The sequence below is a fragment of the Ceratotherium simum genome, chromosome 22 (genome assembly GCF_057802395.1).
Source record: "Ceratotherium simum simum isolate JZ-2026a chromosome 22, ASM5780239v1, whole genome shotgun sequence".
Taxonomy (NCBI): Eukaryota; Metazoa; Chordata; class Mammalia; order Perissodactyla; family Rhinocerotidae; genus Ceratotherium; species Ceratotherium simum.
Window position 1 is genome coordinate 39682784 of NC_141921.1, and position 23791 is coordinate 39706574.

The 23791-nt window shown below is 52.2% G+C and overlaps 1 protein-coding gene across 1 annotated transcript in view; it reads right to left on the reverse strand.

Moving 5' to 3' along the window:
* Window positions 1-23791, reverse strand: part of KAZN (kazrin, periplakin interacting protein) — a 451377-nt gene that overhangs the window by 17898 nt on the left and 409688 nt on the right. The window contains exons 9-10 of the mRNA XM_087446771.1: window positions 7566-7771; window positions 6945-7063 (exon numbers count right to left, since the gene is read on the reverse strand). Coding sequence (XP_087302897.1) covers window positions 6945-7063; window positions 7566-7771 — 325 coding nt within the window. The remainder of the gene's footprint in view (window positions 1-6944; window positions 7064-7565; window positions 7772-23791) is intronic.

A 23791-nucleotide genomic window follows, 5' to 3' on the forward strand; every position in this document is an offset into this window, starting at 1 on the left:
GGTAGAAGGAACACGCCTACCCAGCGGGGCGGGGTGGAGGCTGTGAGAAGGGCGGGAGGCCTCCTCGCTTTGCACCCATCTCTGGGGCACCCCTACTGGCTGCCCAAGCTGGAGACCTGGGTGGGGCTTCCAACCCCACCTGACTCAGCTTCCTGCCTTCTACCCTCCACTGCTCACTCCAGGCACCACTGTCTCTCCCCTGAACTCCGCCCTTTAACAGGTCTCCCTGCCGCTGGGCCCTCTCCAGTCCCTGCCTGGGACAGAGCTAGCAGATCAGCCACCCTCTGCTGGTGGTCCTAGATGGCGCCTCCCTGTCCGTCCTTCCTTCCCTCATTCTGCGAATATGTACCGAGCCGCTACTGGGCGCCATATTTATGGGCACATCTTCCCTCCTGACCCCTTCCTTTCTTTCTCCATCCTCACGCTCTCCGGTGCCCAGGTGACATCCATTTCCAGGGCTCAGGCTTCCATCTGTAAATGAGGACTCCCGAATTCGCATCTCTCCTCTCTCCTCTCTTCTGAATCCCAGATTCTAACTAACTGCCCTCTTGACATCCCCTCCTGGCTGTCACAGGCATTTCACATTTAATGGGCTCCAAATCAAACGCCTGTCCCCTCTCCCACCTCTTCCCCACCCCCACCATCAGCCCGCTCCCAGGTTCTCACTGGCCCTGCCTCTCCCCTCCCCCACCCCGTCCACCTGTCAATCACTCTGGTCAGTGTATGTCCTCTTCTCTCCTTTTCCGAGTTGAAGCCACGACCACCTCTGGCATAGATTCCTGCAGCTGCGCCCCCGCCCCACCCCTTCTAATCCACTTTCCCCGCAGCTGCCAGTGGCCTTTTAAAAACATCAATCGGATCATGTCACCCCTCTGCTTAAAACCCTCCCATGGAGGAACCTTAAATGCATATCACTAAGTGAAAGAAGCCCACCTAAAAAGGCTACACACTGTGTGATTCCAACTCTATGACATTCTGGAAAAGGCAAAACTATGGAGACAGTAAAAAGATCGGTGGTTGCTGGGGTTGGGGAGAAAGAGGGATGCACAGGTGGAGCCCAGGGGATTTTAGGGCAGTCAAACTATTCAGTATGAGGCCGTAATGATGGATGCACTTCATTATACATTCCAAACCCACAGAAGGTACACCTCCAAGAGTGAACCCTAATGTCAACTATGGACTTCGGGTGATAATGATGTGTCATCATTTATCATTTGTAACAAATGTTCCATCTGGTGGAGGATGTCGATAATGGCAGAGGCTGTTCATGTGTGGGGGCTGGGGACACATGAGAAATCTCTGTACCTTCCCCTCAATTTTGCTGTGAAACTAAAATGGCTCTAAAAAAATTGTTTTCAAAGAGTGAAGGAGGAAACAGAGACTTTTTTAACAAGCAAAATTGAGAGAATTTGTCATCAGAGGAATGATCTAGAAGAAATGTTAAAGGAAGTTCTTCAAGAGGAAAGAAAATAATAATCATGTGGAAATTTGGACTACACAAAAGAATAAAGATGAGAACTCCTCAAATTCAACAACAACAAAAAACCCGATTCAGAGATGGGCAAAGAGTGGAATAGACATTTCTCCAAAGAAGATATAAGAATGGCCGACAAGCACATGAAGAGATGCTCAACATCAGTAATCATTAGGGAAAAGCAAATCAAAACTACAATGAGATACCACTTGATAACCATTAGGATAGCAACTATAAAAAAACAACAGAAAACAAGTGTTGGCGAGGATGTGGAGAAATTGGAACCCCCGTGCACTGTTTGTGAGAATGTAAAATAGTGCAACCACTATAGTAGGCAGTGTGGCAGTTCCTCAAAAAATTAAAAATAGATTACCACATGATCCAGCAATTCCATTTCTGAGTATATATCCGAAAGAATTGAAAGCAGTGTCTTGAAGAGATATTTGTACACCCACATCCATAGCAGCATTATTCACAGTAGCTAAAACGCAGAAGCAACCCAAGTGTCCATCGATGGAGGAATGGATAAACAAAATGTGCAATACACACACAATGGAATATTACTCAGCCTTAAAAAGGAGGGAAATTCTGCAATATGCTGCAACATGGATGAACCTTGAGGACATTATGCCAAGAGAAATAAGCCAGTCACGAAAAGACAAATACAGTATGATTCCACTTATGTGAGGTACCTAGAGTAGTCAAATTCATAGAGACAGAAAGTAGAATGGTGGTTACCACTGTACTGGGGGGAGGGGAGAATGAGGAATTATTGTTTAATGAGTAGAGTTTCAGTTTTACAAGATGAAAAGAGTTATGGGGACGGGTGGTGGTGATGGCTGCACAACAATGTGAATGTATTTAATACCACTGAACTGTACTCTTAAAACTGGCTAAAAAGGTAAATTTTATGTTATGTGTCTTTTACCACAATAAAAAAAAATTTTCTTAAAGAATAAAGATGATTGGAAATCGTAAATATCTGGGTAAAGGTCTTTCTCATTTGCTAATCTCCTTAAAAGATAATGGACTGGGGCCGGCCCAGTGGCTTAGCGGTTAAGTGCGCGCGCTCTGCTACTGGCAGCCCGGGTTCGGATCCCGAGCACTCACGGACGCACCACTTCTTTGGCCACGCTGAGGCCGCGTCCCACATACAGCAACTAGAAGGATGTGCAACTGTGACATACAACTATCTACTGGGGTTTTGGGGAGAAAGAGGGAAAAAAAGGAGGATTGGCAATAGATGTTAGCTCAGGGCCGGTCTTCCTCAGCAAAAAGAGGAGGATTGGCACGGATGTCAGCTCCGGGCTGATCTTCCTCACACACACAAAAAAAGATAATAGACAGTTTAAAAGAAAAATCATAACAATGGATTATGGAGAGTATAATATAGAGAGATAAAAGGGTATGAAAACAATAGCGTAAAGGAAGGAGAAAAGAGCATGTTACATTATACAGGAAGTCGCATAATATTATTTGAAGATAGACAGTGGTGTGTATATGGTAAACCATAAAGCAACAATTAAAAATAAAACAAAGATGCCTCGCTCATAGCCAGTAGTGGGAATATTCAACTAATAAAAAGTCAGCCAGTGGAAGAGGGAAAAAAGAACAGAGTAGATTTAAATGAAATAAAACAAGACAACTCTTTCCTGGCTTCTCTTTGCAGGAATAAGATGGGAAGTCCTTGGAGGAGCCTGGCGAGGTCCAGGCTCCCCTCCCGCACTGGGCTCAGGCTGGGGGCACTTCCGGGACACACAGAGCTCTTTGCCCCTCGGGCGCTGGGGCTCCCCAGGGTGCCCCTGCACCCACTTCCTGCCAGCCCTGCCCCAGGCTCACTCCTCACCCCCAGGTCTCCACTGTGGCCTGGCAGAGGTTTGCTCTGACCTGCGGTCTGAAGTCGCTCCCCCAGCTGCTGCTCTGCCTCCAAGGGTTTGCTTCACAGCACCAAGCACACGTGGAACTTGGAAAATTCATTCATCTGAGCGCAGGGACTGTGCTCTCTAGGCTCTGAGCCAGCCTAGCGCTCGGGCATCATCCACTCCGTGGAAAGAGGAAGGGAAGGGAGGTGGGCTCCCAGCTCCACCCCACTCCTCCTGCCCCGCAGCCACCCAGAACCACTGGAGGCCGCCCCCAAGGGCCAGGGTCTCCCGGTCTCCAGCCCTCTTCACCGGCTTAGCTCCTACAGGACTCTGCTGAGACATCCTCTCCCTGAAGCCTTCCAGGCCCCTGGTGCTGGGTCGGAGCCCTCTCCATGCCCAGAGCCTCCCAGAGTCCCCATCCCTGCACTTGTCACCCTGGATAACTGCTGCTCAGGTGGCCAGCTGCGCACTAGACCGTCAGCTGCCGGAGGGCAGGGCCGGGTGTGGCCTGTCTACGCACACCCCCTCCCGCCTGGCTCACAGCTAATGCTCAACAGCTCCTGTTCTCTAATCCAGTGCGCAGAAGACGGAGCAAGGCTGGCCGAGGGGGGCACTGGCCCCAGTCCACCAGGAGGCTGCCCAGCACGAGCTCCTGAAATGGAATCTTCTAGCCCAAGACAAGCTCCCTTCTAGGATGAAAAGGTCCCAGGACAGAGCCCCACCCAGCCCTCTAGGGCCGGCTCCCGCCCTGTCACTTCGGAGGGGCCCCTCCCAGGCCCCGCCCTCATTGGCCTCTCGCCCCGGCAGGAGCTGGGGCTCACAGCCGTCTGAATCAACGCTGCGGGGCCAAGGTCGTCACTGATGGAGACCAGACGACCTCCTCTTCCGTCCGAAGGAAGGGTTTGCTCAGCAAATCGATGGTGCACCCACACGCAGGCTGGAGGGGTGGGAGGGGGCGCCTCGCTTACCCTCCTGGAGAGCGGCCCATTTGTAATCAGCAATATCCATCCACATGCCAATAAGTAGTGCACCCCTGCCCTTCAAAACGCTTCTCGTCATTAAAGTTGTCCCCATGGGGCCTCAGCTTGGCAACCCTTTCCCAGCTGTTGGTTTGAGCTGTTGTAAGCGCCCAAGTCCGATAAAACGGCATGACTTTAAAAGTAATTCAGACATTTTATAAAATTGACACTGCCCCCGCCGCAAACTGGGGCTAGATTAGACCCTATAATCTGAGTTTGGGCACAGAATTTAGATATCACCTGGGCTATTATTCAACACAGGAAACACGAGGGCGTTCTGGTTCCACCGCCCTTAGCTCCAAGACTGTGCACCTCTGTGCCTCAGTTTCCTCGTCTGTAAAATGGCGATAAGCATGCTTGCCCCCGAATTGTGAGGACTAAAGGGAAGTAAGAGTGTAAAACCCTTAGCACAGAGTCTGGGACGCACTCAGTGTTCCATCAATAATAGTAGGAGGCGTCGTGGTTGTTTTAACACAAAGGCCACACGAGATAGCAGAAAGGGAGTTGATTTTGAAGTCAGAAGTTTTGTAGTGTGACTTTGCGCCCATTATTTCTCTGGGTTTCACTTTCTCCACCTTTCAACTGGGCATAAGAGTGTCTATCCTACACTGATGTTGTGATGGTTAAACAAAATCATGTCCATAAAGTGACAGGTGATGGGTTGGCAGGGGTTGGTGGATTCTGTTGTCAGTATTTTAGAGATAAGGGGAACCAGGCCCAGAGAGGGCAATGTCATGCCTAAGGTCACACAGGATGTCATGGTTGGAAACGTTCTTGAAGATGATCTCACTGGGGTTCTTACCCTAGATTCTGAACCCCTAAAAGTTCCATGGGTCGGTCAGAGAGTCCCAGAATGCAAAGTTGTGAAGTTTTGTAGATTTCTTCTGGGAAAAGTGTCAAAAGCTTTTATTAGATTTTCTAAGGGGCCATGATGCCCAAAAGTTAAAGAACCACTGTCCTGATTTAACTCCCTTTATTTCACAGGTGGAGAAACTGAGTCCTAGAGGGGGCAAGGTCACATGGCAAATGAGAGGCCAGAGTTCCACAGGGAATGGACCCTCAAACTAGGCCCCTCCCTTCTCCAGGAAGCCCTGGGGGTGTCTAATGCTGGGGCCCCATGATCCTTGGAAACAGTCCTGCTTAGAGCTCCCAGAATTTTTCAAAATCTGTTCACATCTGGCTGCTGATCTGAATCCACCCCTTTTGGGTGCCATAGCATCTTGGCTCCTGGAGGTTCTCGGTGTCAGCTACGTTTTGGGGGAACCTCAGCAGTGATCCCGCACTTTCGAAAGGTGAATCGGGCAGCCCCACCCTGTTCAATGAACAGAGGTGGCGTTTTCTGACCGAATTGGGAGTGGGACCAGGGGCAGGAGGGGTTTCCAGCTTGGGTGACGGAGGATGGTGAGTGCTTTTGGGGGTGCGAGGGGAGGGCACTGGTTGGGAGCGGGTGGTGAGCGTGAGGTGCCTGAGGGACCCCCGGGAGGGGAAGCTGGGTGAGGCTGCTCTCCCCGCCCCCATCACCCCGCTCCTCCATCTCCTACCCCAGCCCCGTCGTCTTCTTGCTTTGAGTTGTTACCTGAGTTTCTGATCCGTCTCATCTCATGATTTCCCGCCACCCGGGAATCCCGCCAAGGGCCCACTCCGGGACACACAGCGCTTTGGTGTTCCTGCTTCCAAACCAGCCTGAGTTCCCACCCCTAGCCCCCTCCTTTTTTTCAGTCTACAAAGCTCCTTCTGCACATAATGGCACACACCACCAGCTTTGATTAATTAACTGCACAAAAATGATGGGGAAACCAGTGAAGGAGATGATTATGCAAAACAGAAAGTGTCCGATTTACCAGCTAGTTCTTTCTCCCCCCTCCTCACTCTGAGGCCCTGGGGGGGGTGTCCTTCCCTTTTCCCTGGAGCTGCTTGGTGAATGAGGGACGCCCCAACAAGTCCTGCTCACAAAAAGTCAGGGGAGAGGCAGGCGGGAGGCAGGCTGGGGTGGGGATGGTATGACAATGGGGACAGGGCGGCCTTTCTGGGGACATAGCCGATGGGAGGGACTCGAGGCCATTCCCAGATGTGCTCACTAAAAGACCCCTCCTACCGGCCCCGTCCTCTGTGGGAGAGATTGCAATAAGCCGATGTGTGCCCATTTCTGCCTCTCTGTCCGATTCTGCTTCTCCCCACTTTATGCCGTTTTCCTCACTCTGGAGTGATAAGAGCTGGGGTTTGAGGTAGACGTAGGCCAAATTTTGGCGAAATTCCCAGACCCACTTGGGCTGGCCCTCCGAGTTCTGGGGGTGTGTGAGGCCCCTCTGACCCCTCACTGGGGAGATCATAGGGCATTTGGGCCTCCCTTAGTCCCTGTGTCTCCATCTTTCTATGGGGAGGGCTGGCCCAGAGAGGGACTGAGGTGCTCCTGAGCCTGCTGGCCACTGGCGTCCTGGGACCATTTCAGTCACACCCCATCCTCCATCACACCTGGCCAGCCTACAGCGCCCGTTCACCCCACCCGTGTGATCTGGGGCTCTCGGGTGGACTTTTCTCCCTCCTCCCTGGGGGCCCGGCCCCAGCAGAGGCCCGGGAGCGGTGGCTCACCTCCGGCCCGCCTCGGCGTCGCGGTAGTCCTCGATGGCCAGCCGCAGCTTGCGCCGGTGCAGGGAGCTGCACACGCCCAGGCCCAGCTCCAGGTCCTCGTCACTCAGACTCAGCAGCACCTGCTCCCGGGAGGGTGGGGACTGAGCGCCCGGGAGGGAGGGCTGGGGGTGGGCACCCAAGGCTCCCAGGACCTGTGCTGGGGGGGCCGAGCCCCAGAGGGGTCTGCTGGCTGGGGCTGCTCTCCCGTCTCCCTGCCCATCCTTCCTTGCAGTCCAGCGGAGCATCTATGCAGCCCACCTAGGGGCCGCTGCTCCCTTAGGTCGCTGGGGTCACCACCCAGGCTGAAAGAGCCTCTAGTCCAGTCTTGACCCCCTTCAGCCACGTAAAGGAAGGTGAGTCCCATTTTAAAGATGAGGAGGCTGAGGCTCCGAAGGGCTGTGTGCCTTGCTGGGGAGACAGTGATTTAGGGGACGCTGGAGCCTGAGCCCGGGTCAGCCGGCCCCTAGACTACGTCTCCTCCTATCTCGGGGGTGGGAGTTGGGGGGGACAGGCCAGCTCTGGGCTGGTAAGGCTCAGGGGAGGGTGAGGGGGCATGCCCACGGGGTCCTGGACGTGCCCTACCTTCCCACTCTTCACGTTCTCCGCGCAGGCCTTGACGTACATGGGCATGGCCATGACCACCTCCAGCCAGGCCTGGACGGTGCCCGCCTTCCAGTGGGACATGGGGGTGGTCCTGACTAGCTCCACCTGCTGCAGCCGGTCCACCTGCTCCTCGCCCTCCGACAGGCTGAGGCTCTGCCGCGTGGGGCTGCACTGGCTGTCCGAGTCTGCAACACACAGGCGCAACACACACGGCCACGCTGGGGGGCGGGCCGGGCGCCGCCCCCCCGAGTCTGCCCTCCCGGGGCGCGGGGGCAAGCAAGGGTGTCCTCCCTCATGCATTCCTTCTCGTCAGAATCAAAATGGCTTTTATTTGTTTTGCTGCCTCTCCCCCCATTACAAGAGTAATCTAGTAAAAAAAAGAATTTAAAAAACTCAATCTGGAAAAGAATAAAAATAAAACAGGAAGTGAAAATCACCCCAAATCCCACGCCACCCAGAGACAGCAGCTGTTAGTATTTAGCTGAATATTCTTTGGGAAACACAAATGCCCACGCTTACAAACACACGGACCCACGTGCTTACACCGTGCGTTCGTTTTGTGAGATGTGGTGCTAATTTACACTGCGGAGGACATGCTTCCATCTCAGCAGAGAACTGTGCTGTCTCTTGGCTGCACAGGATTCATCGAATGGATGCTCCGCAATTTATTTCCCCTGCCTCCTGTTGATGGGCAAGGGTCGTTCCCCATTTTTCACTATTGTAAACAACGCAGCAACAGGCACCTTTGGGCAACGGGGTGATTTATTTTCTTAGGATAAATGGAGCCCCAGTTCCATTCCTTAACACACTGCAGCCCGTTTCTGGAGTGGCCCTCACAGACAAAAACGTCCATCCACCAACACCTTCCAAACCTATTCTTCAATCGGTGGTCGTTCAGCTCCATTAACACTTGGTAAATATGCCAAGTCCAGGGTACACAGGAGAGAAAATAATCTCTTTGTCTAAAGCAGGGCTACATAAAAACCCAAACAGACAAACTCAATACCATTAAACGACAAGTATTAAAAAATAAGCCGGATGAGAAATGACCCTACCGAAATTGTATATTCCAAATCATCATAACATGTAAAAACTGCTTATCCATCAATTCGAGCGCATGGTTAAAACCGTGGGTATGAAGCACACACGAATGCTAACAGTTTCTGAGTTTGGGGGCCGGGAAGACGAAGTTCTTTCCCTCCTACTATGCCTTTGTGCATCATCAAAGTTCCATGATAAACATGTATAAATTTATAATGAAAATAGTTGGAGAATTTAAGAAATAAGAAGCAGTACAAATGGTTATGGATGGCAGTTTATCTGAATGAATGATGCTCCATTCACATGTTGGAGCATATGCGATTAATGAGAAATCTGTCACCGGAGAGTACTTTTGGTGTGGGAAAATGTTCACAAGCTATTGCCAAGTGAAGGACAGTGTAAGACAGCAGGTACAATGTAACCCCAACCATACTTTTAAAATTATATACATAGTAATATATATAATTATAATTGTGTGTATATATATACATCTATATACATATATAAAATACTAGATGGATACATGTTCAAAGTCTTTATCTCTGGAAATGGGTGATGGGTAATTGTGCGTAAGTGTGTGTCTGTGTGTGTGTGAATGTGCACGTTTCAGTGTTTGAGAGTATTTGTGAGTGTTTGCATACTTTTCTGTTTCCCAAGTTGTCTGCATTGACTATACTATTTTTGAAACTGAAAAAAAAAACCCAGAGCCTGGAAATCTCACTTTTCCCAGTTACAAAGCCCCTCCCTCCATGTAAACCCCCTGAATGACTCTTTGGAAACAGCTGCACCTGTTTGGTGACCACACACACCTCCTTCATCCCAGCTCTGCTGACATGGTTCTCCCCAACGCCCGGGGGCCTCCCACCGCCCAGCCAAGAGCCCTTCAGAGCCCACAGCCACCTGGTCTGGAAGACGCCACCCCTGGGCCAGCAGGGCGCCGGGCAGAGTGACCTAACTCTGGGTGGGCAGAGACGATGCCTGGTGCCTCAGTTTCCATCTCTGTAAAGTTGGTGTGATGCTCCTCCCTGCCGCCTGCCTCCTCTGCTCTGGGGTCTCAGTGACGGTGGGTGTCACTGAGTGACAGTGGGTATGACAGGGCTTGTCTGTGCCAGGACGGGTGGGGGTTGAGAGGTTACTGCAGCATCATTCTATTTCCCTTCTCCCGTGGGTGGAAAGCCTCCTTGTCCCCCTGGGAGACGGCAGAGGGGCACTGAGCTCTGTGCAGGTCGCGGGTCTGAGCACCTGTGTTGCCAGGGCTCTGGGGAAGGTGGAAACAGCAGCCCTGTAGCCCCGCCTGGGGAGAGGGCTGCTCAGCTAGGGGAGACAGGCCGGAGCCTAGGTGCTCCTCCTGCTGGAGCCAGGCTCCCAAGGACAGGCTCGGCTCGCAGAGCAGTCTTTCTGATCACGTCCTACAGAGGCTGGCCGCTGGTCCTCCCTGGGTGGGAGAGCTGAGAGCCTCTGTCTTGTTCCTGTAGCTGAGTCCTGTCTCTGTGACGTACTTCTGGGAAGATGAGAGACGACGTGTGGCTGAAAATACCAAGACACAGCCCGTGCTCTCCATTTGGACCAGGCCTGTGGAGCTGAAGAGACCTTAGCACTGGGCAAATTGCTTCACCTCCTGAAACCTCAGTTTTCCCATCTATAAAATGGGTATAGTAATAATATCTACCTCCTAGCTTAATATGACTATTATAAATTCCGAATGGGAAGCCCCAGGAGGCACCGGTCAAGGGTAGCTATTATTGGTAATACAGGCCCCTCCCCTGGGGCTTGGGCACTTTTTGGCTACACTGAGGATTCAGCGGTAGTTGCCTGCATTCCTGGGATGAATGTGGCTTGAGTTCAGCTAAGGTGCTCAGGGAGGGAACCTGGTCCCACTTGTCAAGCTCACCTGGGCAGAAATTCATCGTAGACTCCACCTGGTCCAGGTGGGAGGGGTGGGGCTGTCTGGGAGGGGGGATTTGTCTGTTCTGTGCCAAGGTGGGCGGTGGGGGGTGTGTTTGCAGTGCTTGGCAATGTCGCCCCGAGTAAGGGAGATAAAGGGGCAGGAGAAGGGAGAGACAGGAGGAGACGGGCAGCAGGAATCAGAGAGAAAGAGGAGAGAGGAGAGAGAGAGAGAGGAAAAAGCGAGCTCTAGAGAGGAGGGAAGAGAGAGAGACTCAAAGAGCGAGGCTTCAGGAGAGAAGTATGCTACAGAAACAACAAAGGCAAAAAGATAGGAAGAGGGAGAGAGTGAGTGGAGGGCAGGGAGGAGGGAATGACAGACAAGTAGACGGACAAAGAAAAAAAGCAAACTTCCCCTGTGTGTGTGTGTGCGTGTGCATGTGCACACGCGTGTGTTTTCCTGAGCGTGGTGTGTCTGTGTGTTATTCTGGAGCTAACAGGCCTGAGGCCTGTCGGGGGGAGCTGGCTTTTCAATTCACAATATTTACGGAGTCCAGGCTGGAGGAACGCCAGAGGCCAGGCTGGGTTCAGATGGGCAAACCACACGTTTGGTTTCTGAGAAAAGACAGCTGTTGACCAGCCCACCTCCTTCACCCCACCCCCGGGGCTGAGCTCCAAGGAGATGACGCTGCGGAAGGACTGGGGAGCAGGGGAGTCTTTGGGGTCATAAACCGTTAATTAAAGGCAATTTCCAAAATGCAGGCATTATGGTGCCAGATTTTATGTCTGGGATTCCATCAACCCTGGCTTTTATTTCCCCCCTCTCAGCTCTGAGAGGGGGAATAACTCATGTTTATAGCTGGGGGGCTCTGTGGAGGGCTGCGGAGTTAGAGGGGCCGCCTGAGGCCCTGGCAGAGTTGGAGGAGATGCCACCAAGAGGTGGCCACTCTGGATCCTTCTGAACCCCGGGAGGACCTTGGTGACTTTGGAAGGTGAGGTTCGGCATTATCCTCCCCCACTCCCCCATACGATGCACCATAGGATGTGAGTAATTCGTTATGGAGGCTTCCCCAAGCTGGGCCCACAGATGCAGTGATGTTTCCTTGCACAGGGTTGGCAAACTACAGCCTGGGCCCAAATCCAGCCCTCTACCTGTTTTTCTAAGTAAAGTTTTCTTTCTCATTTGTTTACATGTTGTCTAAGGCTGCTTTCCTGCAGAGTTGAGTAGTTGTGACAGATTATTATCTGGTCCCAAAAGCCTAAACTATTTGCCATCTGGCCTGTTACAGAAAATCCTTTACAGAAACCCTGAGGTTCCAGGTCGGCATTGGAATATGAGGGCCCTGGCTGTGAATCCCAGCTCTGCTGGTTACCAGCCAGATGATCTTGGGGGAGTGTTCTTAATTTCCTCAGCCTCACTTTCCCCATCTGTGAAATGGGATGATAATAATGCTGATCTCACAGGTCTGTGTGAGGACTAAATGAGATGATGTACAATGTATACAGAGTGCTCGGCCTGGTGTCTGGCATACAGTGGGCGCTTAATGACCACGTGGGGCCCTCTGTCCTCTGCAGGCTCATGTCACTTCCAGTCTAGACCTGCTCCGTCCAGTATGATAGCTACAAGCCACATGTGGCTTCTGAGTCCTTGTGGTGTGGCCAGTCTGCAGAGAAAAGTGCTGGAGGTGTACAAAACACACTGGATTTTGAGGACTTTGTACAAAAAAAAGTAAACTAGCTTATTAATAATTTTTATACTGATAACATCGAAATGATAATATTTTGGGTATATTGGGTTAAATGAAGTATATTATTACAAGTCATTTCACCTGTTGCTTTTTATTTTTTAATGTCTCCTAGAAAATCTAAAATTACATATATGGCTTGCGTTGTACTTCTATTGGACAGAGTGGTCTGGGTGGAAGATTTTGTTTGTTTGTTTGTGTTCTCACTCCATTTTTTCCCCCTCTGTTGGTTTGGAAATTAAGCACCCTATTTCTCTGTTTTTGGTGCAATAGTTCTCGAAGTGTGGCCCCTGGGCCAGTAGCATCAGCAACGCCGGGGAACTTGCTAGAAATGAAAATTCTAGGCGCCCACCCCAGATCTCCTGGAACAGAAGCTTTGGGGGTGGGGCCCAGTAATCTGTGTTTTAAGGAGCCCCCAGGTGTTTCTGATGCACGCTGAAGTTCCAGATCCATTCTTTAATGGTTGCTCTTTTTTTTTAATTTTATTTTTTATTTTTATTTTTTTTGGTGAGGAAGATCGGCCCTGAGCTAACATCTGCCAATCCTCCTCTTTTTGCTGAGGAAGACCGGCCCTGGGCTAACATCCATGCCTATCTTCCTCCACTTTATATGGGACGCCTCCACAGCATGGCCTGCCAAGCGGTGTGTTGGTGCATGCCCGGGATCCGAACCGGCGAACCCCGGGCCGCCGCAGCGGATCACGCGCACCCAACCACTTGCACCACCGGGCATGACCAGCCCCTTTAATGGTTACTCTTGAAAACTTACTATGATATTTAACTTAACAAAACCTAGGGTTGATCAATATCTTACGCCCTCTCCTAAACAGTAAGAGTTCTTTAGAACATATTAATTCTGATCCCTCTTCCTGAATCACCCTACCACATCCAGTATTTAAATTCTGTCCTTTTTTAAAACCCCACAATGTAGACATTTTCATCATGATTATTTTATATCGATAATATTTGCTTAAAATAAGACACCTACATGTTTACCAACTTCTTTGTTCATCATTTCTTCTCGTGTCTCAGACCTTCCTTCTAAGATAATTTTTCTTATTCCTGAAGAAGAAAATTTAAAAGTTCCTCTAAGAGTATCATGGCGGTAAGCTCTTACAATTTTTGTTTATCTGAAAAAAGTCCATATTTCATCCTTGTTCTTCAAAGGGTTTGCTGGGGACAGTTTTAGGGTGACGGTTTTTTCCTTTTAGCACGTAGAGGACACTGCTCCACTATCTTCTGTCTTCCTTTTTGCTAAAGAGAAGTCAGCTGCCAGCCTAATTGATCTTTAGTTAGCTTCATCAAAATTTTTCTCTTTGTCTTGGTGTTCTGCAGGTTCATTACGATGTGGCGAGATGTGGATTTCTTTTTTTTTGGTTCTGATTGATATAAATTGTGCTTCCTGTATCTGTGGGTGGGTTCGTTTCTCAAATATTCTCAACCATTATCTCTTAAAAATATTACCTCTTTTCCATTCTCTCTTTGCTCTGCTGGGATTGGACTTTCTGTCTTCTCTATCTTGTAACCGAGTGCTGTCCAACAGAGCTCTCTGTGATGATGGAAATGCTGTATACTCTACACTGTGCAGTGTGACAGCTGTTAGCCACATGTGGCGAGGAGCACTTAAAATGTGGCTGTGCAGCTGAAGAACTGAGTTTTCGATTTTATTTAATCCAGATATACGTTTACATTGCCGCTTGTGGCTAGTGGCTGTTGTTGTGGACCAGAGAGCTCTAATTTCTCCTTTACAGTTTCCATCACCTTCTCTCTCTGCAGTGTATTCTGGGTAATTTCCTCTGACCTGTTTTCCACTTTTAAAATTCTCTCTTCAGCTAATTAGTCTGCTCTTTAACCCATCCTTGGATTTTTTTCTTTTAATGTTACCAATGATATATTTTTTTTTTATTTCTAAAAGTTCTACTTGGTCCTTTTTCAAGTTTTCCTGGTCTTTTCAGATAGTCTGTTATTTGCTGATGTCTATGATTTCATTTTAAATTTCTTTAAATATTGCATACATACCATCTTGTATTTGGTATTGATAATCACCGTATCTGAAAAGGCCTAGGAGGGTCTAAATTTGCTGTTTGTTTCTGCTGAGTCTTGTGCATGCTGGACTTGTATTTGATCTTATGGGAATCTCCAGGGTCTACATGGCAGGTGCTTTCCTCCAGAGAGGGTTTCATTGCTTCTGCTGGGGTGGGGAGGAGGTAGGGATTGGGAGTGATGCCTGGAGCAGGGACCACTTCATTCCCCTTAAGGAGATCCTCGGAGAACGAGATCACAGGCTCTATTCCTTTGCTTTGCCACATCCCAAGTTTACTCCCCTGTTAACAGTTCTGATATCAGCGTCTGTCCCCAGGACAGATCCCAGGTTTTGCATTTGGTTATCACTCACTGCTCCTGTTCTGTATTAGCTCACAGCTTTTTGTTTTTGGATGGGGGCTTCTTGGGGATTCCTCTTACTTTTGGTGAGGTGAATGATGCATTAAAAAGTATGTTTTATTCCATATTTAGTGGTTTGTAGAGGGAGGCCCTTCAGAGTCTGTCTTCCTCCACACTGCCTGAGTGGACATTCCTTTTGCCGTGAGCACTGTCGACCGAGCACTCTTCATGTTCTGCTGGCGCTGCCGGTATGTGGGTCTGTCCATCTGCCCTGCCACAAGGGGAGTCCCCAGGTCAGCAGTCAAGTCTACCCATGCCTTTACTACCCAGGTTCATGGTGATGCTTAATGCCATTAGTAGTGGTAAAAGCCCAAGTTATGGGAAACAGAGCAACAATACCATTTTTTTCTTTCTTTCTTTTTAATTTGAATCTGCCCAGGGATCTTTCCTGCTCCACATCCTTCACTGGCTCCCTGGATAAAGCCCAAGTTCCTTACACGACAAGGCTCTGTGTGAGCCAGCCCTGCTGACGTCGTCAGCTTCTCCTCAGTCTCTTGCTCTTTCCCTCGACACTTGGGGCTTCTCGCACTTCCCCAATGCTTCTGCCCTCCCCCATCTCCAATCTGCTGCACCCACTGCGCCCTCTGCTGAAGGGTGGCTGCCGCCGTCTTCTCTGCTTGGCGAACGCCTGCAAAGCCTTCAGAGCTCTGTTGCAATGTTGCCTCTTCCAGCGAACCCTTCTCTGCTCACCTAGCGTAGGCCAGTCACCCCCTTGCAACACACACCCATCCACACCCCCAACCCACACTCACACGCTCACACGTGCTCTCATTAATCCAGGTACCATTCCTGCGCTGCACTTCCCACAGCGGAAACTGATCAACGGTTGTGTGACTGTTTGATGGGCATCTGTGCCTCCCTGACTGTGAACTCCAGGAAGACAGGAGCTGGGCCTGTGCTTGCTCCCTAGGCATCTCAGGTACCCAGCAAGCACCCAAACCAGTGGTGTGCTGGTAGATGCTTAACAACCGGCTCTTGTGTTTTAAAAAAGTGACTTGGTTTGTAGCATTCGTTTGCCGATCTTTGTGGTGTAAATCCACCCACCACGGCCAATTTCAGTCACCAACACGAGGCCACTGGACGTGAAGATGGGAACCAGTTCCTGAGGCTGTATGAGCCAGCTCCAGCCCCCTGCTGCCTGGGACGGAAGGAGCTCTGTAAGTTTTGGCTAGAAGAAGACAAGCAGGAAGGGAGGGAAGGAGAGGGGAGCAGGCCTCCCTCTCCTGGCTCATCTTCTGCCAACCCCACTTCGTTTTGGCCGCATCAAAGCTATTTGTGGTTCCTCGAATGCGCAGCACGGTCTTTTTCCTTTTTCTCTCAGCCCCTGGCAGGGCCTCTCGACCTTGGCACTAGAAAAATGACATTTGGGACTGAACCCTTCTTTGTCGTGGGGCTGTCCTGTACACTGCAGGAAGTTAGCAGCATGCCTGGCCTCCACCCGCAGATGCCAGTGAGCACGCAGTGTGGCTGCTCCTGGCACCCCCATCCTTCCGCCCAGGCCCCTCTGTTCTTGGGCCAGCCCCCGCTACGGTCAAATCTCCCTGCCTTGGGCAGTGGCAGGGAGCCCCTGTCAGCGCTTTTCAAGCCAAAAGCTGAATTCTCCTCTTTTAAACACTGCATTATAATGTGAAAAAGCGACATTTTATGGCCTGATAACGGCCTCTGCGTTGCATGGAGAGGCTTTGCTCAGCCCTCGGTCACAACTCCTGTGAAATATGTGCAAAAGACAGGCCTTGACCGGGATCACAAAATGCGGGTTTAAATGGCATCAAGTCATTAATCGTGTAGCTGCTGGACGGACGGCAGGACCCCGGGTGGTCCCGCACCAGCCCACAAGCATCCCTGAGCTAAAACGCTGCTGGCCCTCCCACCCCGACGTGTCCCTTAAAATACACTAAACCGTACAGTACCCAGAGAGTCCCATGGAGCCCCGCTCTTCCCAACGGTAACTGCTTTTGCTTTAAAAAACAATCACATTCTTTCCTTTCCCCTCATTTTTGGTGCCTCTACCTGGCAAGGCCCCAAGCTTGTGCTCACTGTGTCTGTCCCCTGGCCCGACAAGCCCCGGCCCCCAGCCTCAGCGGACATCCTCCCCCAGTCACCGCTTCCCACCAGCCCCTGCTCCCAACACTCCGGGAGTTTTCTGGGTCGTCAGGGAATTGATTTCTGGGAGTTGGCAAGGCTCCCTCTTGCTCTGCACTCATTTCCAAGGTGTATGCTCGGCAAGTATTTCCTAATTTTACAGACTTAGGAGGAAGATGCTGAGAAGAGGTCCGGGGAAGGCCAACACCATTATCCAATGACTACTACTGAATGCTTTAAAAAGTAGATATTGAAACTTTCCTTTTCCCTCCTTGCTCACCTGTTCTAATGCTGAATAGTGCCCACACTTGAGAAGTCCTTCTTAGAGTCTAACCTGTGGCTGAAGCCTCCTGCCTTTTTTGTCTGCACTAGGGAGGTGTTCCAGCTGGCGGCCAGCCTCGTCGTGTGTCCCCACATCTGCTCCCACATCCTGTCTGCTTTTCCAACATGAATTCCCAGCCAACTTCTCACCTGCTGGGTGGTCCTGAAAGGTGAATTCTGTGAGAAGCTGGAGGGGATCTGTAAGCAGAGGCTAGGGAAGGAGAAGGATTCTTCTCCATGTGCCTGCGTAGAGACGGTGCAGGTTTGCGTCTGCACAGCTCTTGGAAGCAAAGCTGGGAGCGATGGATGGCTGTGGGGTCGAGGGCTCAGCGGTACCGGGCTCCCTAACTGGATTTTCAGTCTCCTCTTCCCTTCCCTGACCACCCCAGCTCCCCCAGGGCCTTCAGGACATCTCAGGTCCCTTCTGGCTCAGCTCAGACTGCTTCCGTGATGGCCGTGAGGCCGTGTCCACTTGCTCACTGGGACGGGGGCCACATGGAGTCAGATCCAAGAACCTCTGCGCAGGGTGGCATTGGGAGGCGATGCCGTCCGTGCGATCATCCTAAACGATTAATGCAGACTGTCCAACCTTCCATCCCCCGCAAAATGCCTCGTAACTGCCTCCTGGGAATTTCCAACACCAGTCGTGAGCGACTTTATTTCTTGCACAAAGGCCAATATAGGAACAGCAGAGATGTTTATGAGCCGTATTTATTTAATTTCCTTCCAAATGAAGAGGGCTTGGTGCGGCTCGTGGTGGGGGCGTTCTCACAACTAGATACCTCCAGGAAATGCCAGGAGGAAATTGGTACTAGCCCTGGCTTTTCTGATCATGTGTCCTGAAACCGGGTACCCTGCAGTGTCTGCAGCCAGGGCTGACAGCCACCGCTCGCTCACTGCGGCCAACGCCCCTTTGAACCCATTAATATGTGTAGCCAGAGCCTCAGCATGGGGCAGAATATCCCAGGAAGTTTCCACCATTTTATGAAACAGGTAGTTCTCTCCTTTTTCAGATAACCTTCTTCATTGTGACACCCTTTCTCTGCCTCCCTCCAGGACTAGAATTCTGGAAATCAGAGAACCAAGCCTTATCCTAAAGGCTCATGGTTTTATCAGCTTCACTTGTGTCTGCCTGGGAAGAGGTGAAGTGTGATAGTCTGTTGGACCCCAATGCTTAAACTTGTTCCATCACTTGCTACGTCTGCTTGGGCTATCTATGTCACCTCTCTGAGCCTCGGTTTCCTCACCCGTAAGGTTGAGACAATAATATACACATCATGTGATTTTGGTGAGGACTACGTTAGGATAATTTACGTCATATCATTGTTTACAGCTGAATCCTCAGCTCTTAGCCTTAGGCCTGGCACCCAGGAAGCAGTCAGCCAGTGTTTGCTGAATGACTTAACGAGTGAATGTAAAGTGCTTCCACATGCCTGGCACATTAGACACTCAGGAAATGTCATCAAATCGTCTCATCTCAGACCCTCCTCTCCCTGCTCTCATCACTCCCCCATCCCCCCCAGAAGCCAGGCTCTGTCCTCAGGCCTCAGCCTCCATATCCCTGGGCCCCGGGTCACAGCTGCCGCCACATCGAGGACCATGCACTCCCCTGGGATTTCTGGGAGAGCGTGGAGTTGCCCTTTGTCAGGCCCATCAGCACCTCACCTGCAGGTGGAGCACCCCCCTGTCCCTGCTTCTCTGAGTCCCACAGAGCCCGGCTGAGTCCATGGTAAATGGCTGGGTCACGTGGCTGGGCCCTTGAGTGGCAGGCGGGCTGACCCCCAGCCCTGGTCACAGGGGCCTCTGAGGGCCAGGGCGGCCTCAGGATTCCTGTGCTGACTCCGGGCTCCTGAGGGCAGCCCCACTGTCAGTCCCCAAACACCCAAGCCCTGGGAACACTGCTCTGGCCTCAGAAATGAGTGCGGTCCCCCTGCTGCCTGGCTGTCCTGGGAGGGAAGGGCAGGAGGGCCGTCTGGTGAGGGAGGACCTGTGCCAAACTGAGACGGCACCTAGGGGACTCTTTGATCGGAAGGAAACACAGGGCCGCCAGAGCTGGAAGAGCCCACAGGGAGAATCCAGACTGCGGGCGGCAGAGCCGGTGGCAAATTGGGGCCATGGAATATTTTTCCCCTAAAGGACACTACATTTAAAAAAATTAGTTGCCCATATTAAAGAATTGGGGTATATTCCATGACATCTGTGGCTTCTCCTGAAAAATCAGGAGCTCTGGAAACTGGAGCCCCTGCCTCCTTTAGCCGGGGTGTGTGCCCACAGCCGCACGCGCCCCCTTCCCTGAGTCCCCTCTGAGCCCAGCCCCCAGGCCTCGGGGTTTGAGGCTTGGTGGGAATGAGGCGTGTACGGGCCCGCACAGTGCTCTCACATGACACTGCTGGCAGAGGTGGGTCCTTGTCCTCGTCCCCAGGACACTCTGCAGAGGGGCCTGCTGGCGCTGATCTAAAACAGCTGCCAGGAGAGTCACCCCAGCTCACCAGGGGCCTCACGGTCACAAGAGCCGATGCTTGCCGGTGCCTTACGATGCGCGGCTGTGACCCCGTGTGCATCCTCCCTGGTGAGGGGGACACAGGGTTCCCAGAGGCCCGTTTTACAGGTGAGCAAAGTGGAGCTCAGAAACGCCAGTCAGCGTGTGCAGAGGGCGCAGCCGGGACCTGGATTTCTCTCACCACCCATGTGGCCTCTCCTGTGAGGTCCTGCAGCCCCGAGACCAGCAGGGCGATAGGCCAGACACTTCTCTCCACTTCTCAACTCATCTTTGCAATGGCCCTGGGAGACAGGCAGTTTTATTTCCATTTTACAGAGGGGGAAACTGAGGCTCAAAGGGACTAAGTGACTGGCTTAGGGTCACCCAGCTCAGTGCTGGCTCTGGGATCACATCCAAGGATCTGGCTCCACAGCCTGGGTCTTTCCTCCACATCCCTCCCTATATTGCTTGTATTTATCAATTCTGTTGGGTTCAGGCTGTCACTAAAATGAGTTCGTGTTTCTTGCACACACACGAAGAGACGGAGGGAATTTGGAATGATTCACACATCCAAGCTGTGGTCGGTGCCCCGGGCCTGTTATCTGCGACCCTCAGTTTGCAGACGGCCCTCAAATTCCCTCTGGCTTCAGAGAGCCCCCTCCTGTCATCACGGCTCTGGCCCCTGCAGTGACGGCTGTCAGAGGCAGCCTCCTCCCCGCCCTGGCCCTCGTGCCCTGATCACAGGCTCTGTGCCACCCCAGAGACGTGGGCCTCCTAACAGGGCAGGAAGCTGGCACTGGGCAGGCATGGAGCCAGTTTGGATGTGACCCCAACATCGCTGGCCTGTCCCAGGGGAAGCAATTAGGCAGCTCGGAGCTGGTGGGATGACAGGGACAGTGGGGGCAGATGTCCTGGCAGGATGGCGTGCCCATTCCTCTCCCTGCCCCTGGGCCCTCTGGCAATGGACTCGGCCCTTCTGTCTACACTTGAAATCTGGGACAGCAGCAAAATGGACACCCTGGGACTGACTTTTCTTAGCGAATCTGTGGGGGCCCTTCTGCCTTCTGCAGATGCTGCCTGCTGACTCAGGTTCTGTCTGAGCAAAGGGGATGCTCGGATAGAGAGGGGTCCGACTCCACCTGGCCTCGCACCTGGCTCGCCTTACTTCTTAGGGCACACGGGAACCCCACGTGAGCCCCAGGAACTTTCCAGGGCTAAATGATGTCAGAAATGTGGCATGCTTAGAGATCTCCCAAGAACCACCGACCTACCACCTCCAAGCACAGAATAAAGGGGGCTGAAGAAGTCACCCAACCCAGTATTCCCAGAGGGCGCTCCACGGGACTACATAAAAAGGCTTGGTTCTGTGCAGAAGTCAATTAAGTTTGGGAAACACGAGGTGGAAAAAAGGGAAACATGTTTGTTCACTGCAGAACTTGTCGGAGCCTTGATAAGCTAATGCGTTGTGTCGACCTCTAAGGGTTGTAGGCACTATGCATTGTTTCTAAAACTTATTGACCCAAGGATTTATTTTCTCAGCTGAGTCTTGTTGTCTCTGGCAGCTCGGAGCACTGGCCTGGGGGTCAGGCTGGGTTCTAGAACCAGCTCAGCCACTGATGCCCTGCTCAGCTGTGGGCAAGTCTTTTCCATCTGCAATATGAGGGGAGTGGGTGAGAGGCCACTACGAGCCCTCTCGGCTCTAAAACTCTTGCTTCCTCTGGTCCTATCCTGGGCTGGCCCCGGCAGCTCAGACGAGTTGCTGAACTTACCCGGGCCTGTCTTCACATCTGTGAAAGGGGTCAGTTCTGCCTATCTCACAGGGCTGGTGAGAGGCTGAAATGAGACCACTGCAGTCATCATCGTTATCACTGTCATCATCGTGGCTAGCAATTATTGCTACCCAAGCTAAGCCTTCTATATGTAGTGACTCCTTCACCCTTACAGCTGCACTCTGACAGTATCTTACTGTCCCTGCTGTACAGGGGAGGAAACTGAGGCACAGCCGGGTTAAGTAGCTTGCCTAAGGCTACCAGGTAGCAAATGTCAGGAGTGAGGTTTGGACCCAGAGAGTTGGCCCAGAATCTGTACTCTTAACCTTGACCCTAGTCTGCCTGTGAAAGAGCCCTGTAAACTGTAAAGGGCTGTGACCTAGGAGGCGCATGTTCAACGTAGGCTTGAGGTGGTTCACCCGGGGACGTGTGTGGCCTCCTGGGAGGGTCCCTGGCCCTCGACCCGCAGGCTTTCAGAAGCTGGGGGGCCCGTGGGCAGCCCCCACTTTCCTGTTCTGCCAGGGTTGGGCAGGGAGGGGCCTGTACCACCTCTCTCTGATGCGGGGAAGTCTGGGCGTGCCCACGGGGAATGACTTTTCCCTGAGAGGCAGGAGGAGGCCTGAGCAGCCTCCTCTCGTCCTGGAGGCCCTTGGAGGGACCTCAGAGATGACTTAAGCCCTGGTTTTCACACTGCCTTGATGTTGCAGAACCTTCTTTCAAATGAAATCACATCTATAAGATACATAAACCCGAGCTTTGGGCTGAAGGGCAGCGAGTGTGGCGGAGGAGGGGGCCTGGGACAGCAGGGACTCGTGAGACTCCACAGGCACAGGTGGGTAACCACTGCCCTGGTCTGCTTCAGAAGGGAGCCTGAGGTCCAGAGAGGGAGACTGACTTGCCCATGGTCACACAGCAAGTCCTTGGCCAAGCTGGGAACCGGGAGTCCAGAGCCAGGCCCAGGGCTCCTGACTGCGCTGGGCTAGGGGCGGTGGGGCTTCTGGGGCGGAGAAGACGGGCCTCCTCAGGAGCCCGAGGGTGGGGTCCGGGCAGAGCCCTGCGGGCCCCTCGGCAGCAGCTCCACCCCAGACCGCTCCCAAGAGCAGTCTTGGGCAGCCTTGCTCCCAATTTAGGACTCATCATTCGGTGTCCATGGGGCATCACTGGCCCCAGGCCAAGGCCAGCAGGTCCACCGGATGCTGCGCAGAAGCTTCCATCGGCCACAGGTAGGGTGGTGGACGTCACACTCAGAACATGGACTTCACCCGGTTTCCACGCCTGCCCCCGCCACTTCCTGGCTGTGTGCCTCTGGGAAAATCGGGGACCCTCTCTGTGACTCTAATGGAGGTACTGCTGCAGCTTCTGAGGCTGCCCGGGGGGCAGCAGACACTCACACCCCACCAGCCCCCCTTGCTCTCTGCTCAGCAGGGCCAGGCAAGGCCCCTGGCAGCGGGCTGCATGTGGCTCCTCCCTCCGTGGGGGACCCTGGACCTGCCCCAGGAAGGTGGGCTCCACCGACCTTATGACGGCCCCTTGGGGAAGCTTCCCAGTGGTAAGTCTGCACTAGAACCCACAGGCAGGATGCCGCCCTCGGCCACTGCCCCCTGTAACCTCTTGCAACTGAGCCCACAGTGGGGGTCTTGTTCAATATACAGATCCCAGTGCCTCGCCCAGACCTTCTGAGTCAGTAGGTATGGGATGGAGCCTGGGAATCTGTATCCTTCAAACTCAAGGGGTAGTCAGCTTTGACAACTACTGATCTATGTGTGGTTCTTAAACCTTCTCTCTCTCCCTTCCTTTCTCTCTTGCTCACTTTTTCTATCATGGGATCCTTCAAATGGACTCCTGCATGGAGGTCCAGCATGCAACAGATAAGAGCAGTTTCTGGCTGAAGGTGGGGCTGGAGCCCAGCCTGCCAGTTCTTTCACAGCTGCAGCACCCTCTCGAGGGAGCTCTGAGGAACCCCCGAGGGTTCCAAGGAACACATTTTGCAAACTCCTGCTCATTCCAATTTTTTCCTCTATTGAGTGGAGAAACTTAGTCCCAAAGAGCTGGCCTACACAGGGCTTGGCTAGTATGGCTTTCTCAAGTTCTCTGAAGCTTCCTGTTGATCAATTTTCCCTTGTGGGGGGAACTTGGGGGCCAGACGCTGAGCAGAGCCCCAGTCACTGAGAACATGGACTCTGGAGCTAGACCGCTAGAGCTGAATCCCAGTTCTGCCTCTTCCCAGCTGTGTGACTTTGGGCAAGCACTTAGCCTCTCTGTGCCTCAGTTTGTTTATCTGTAAAGTGGGGACGATAATAGTATTTATCTTGTTTGGAAGGATTATATGAGTGAATATCTGCAAAGAGCTCGAGGCCCGCCTCACTGCCAGACCAGGCCGGCCCTGGGCTCTGACACACGTTTCCTTATAAGTGTCACTGCAGGGTGACCCTTGGGGCTTCTG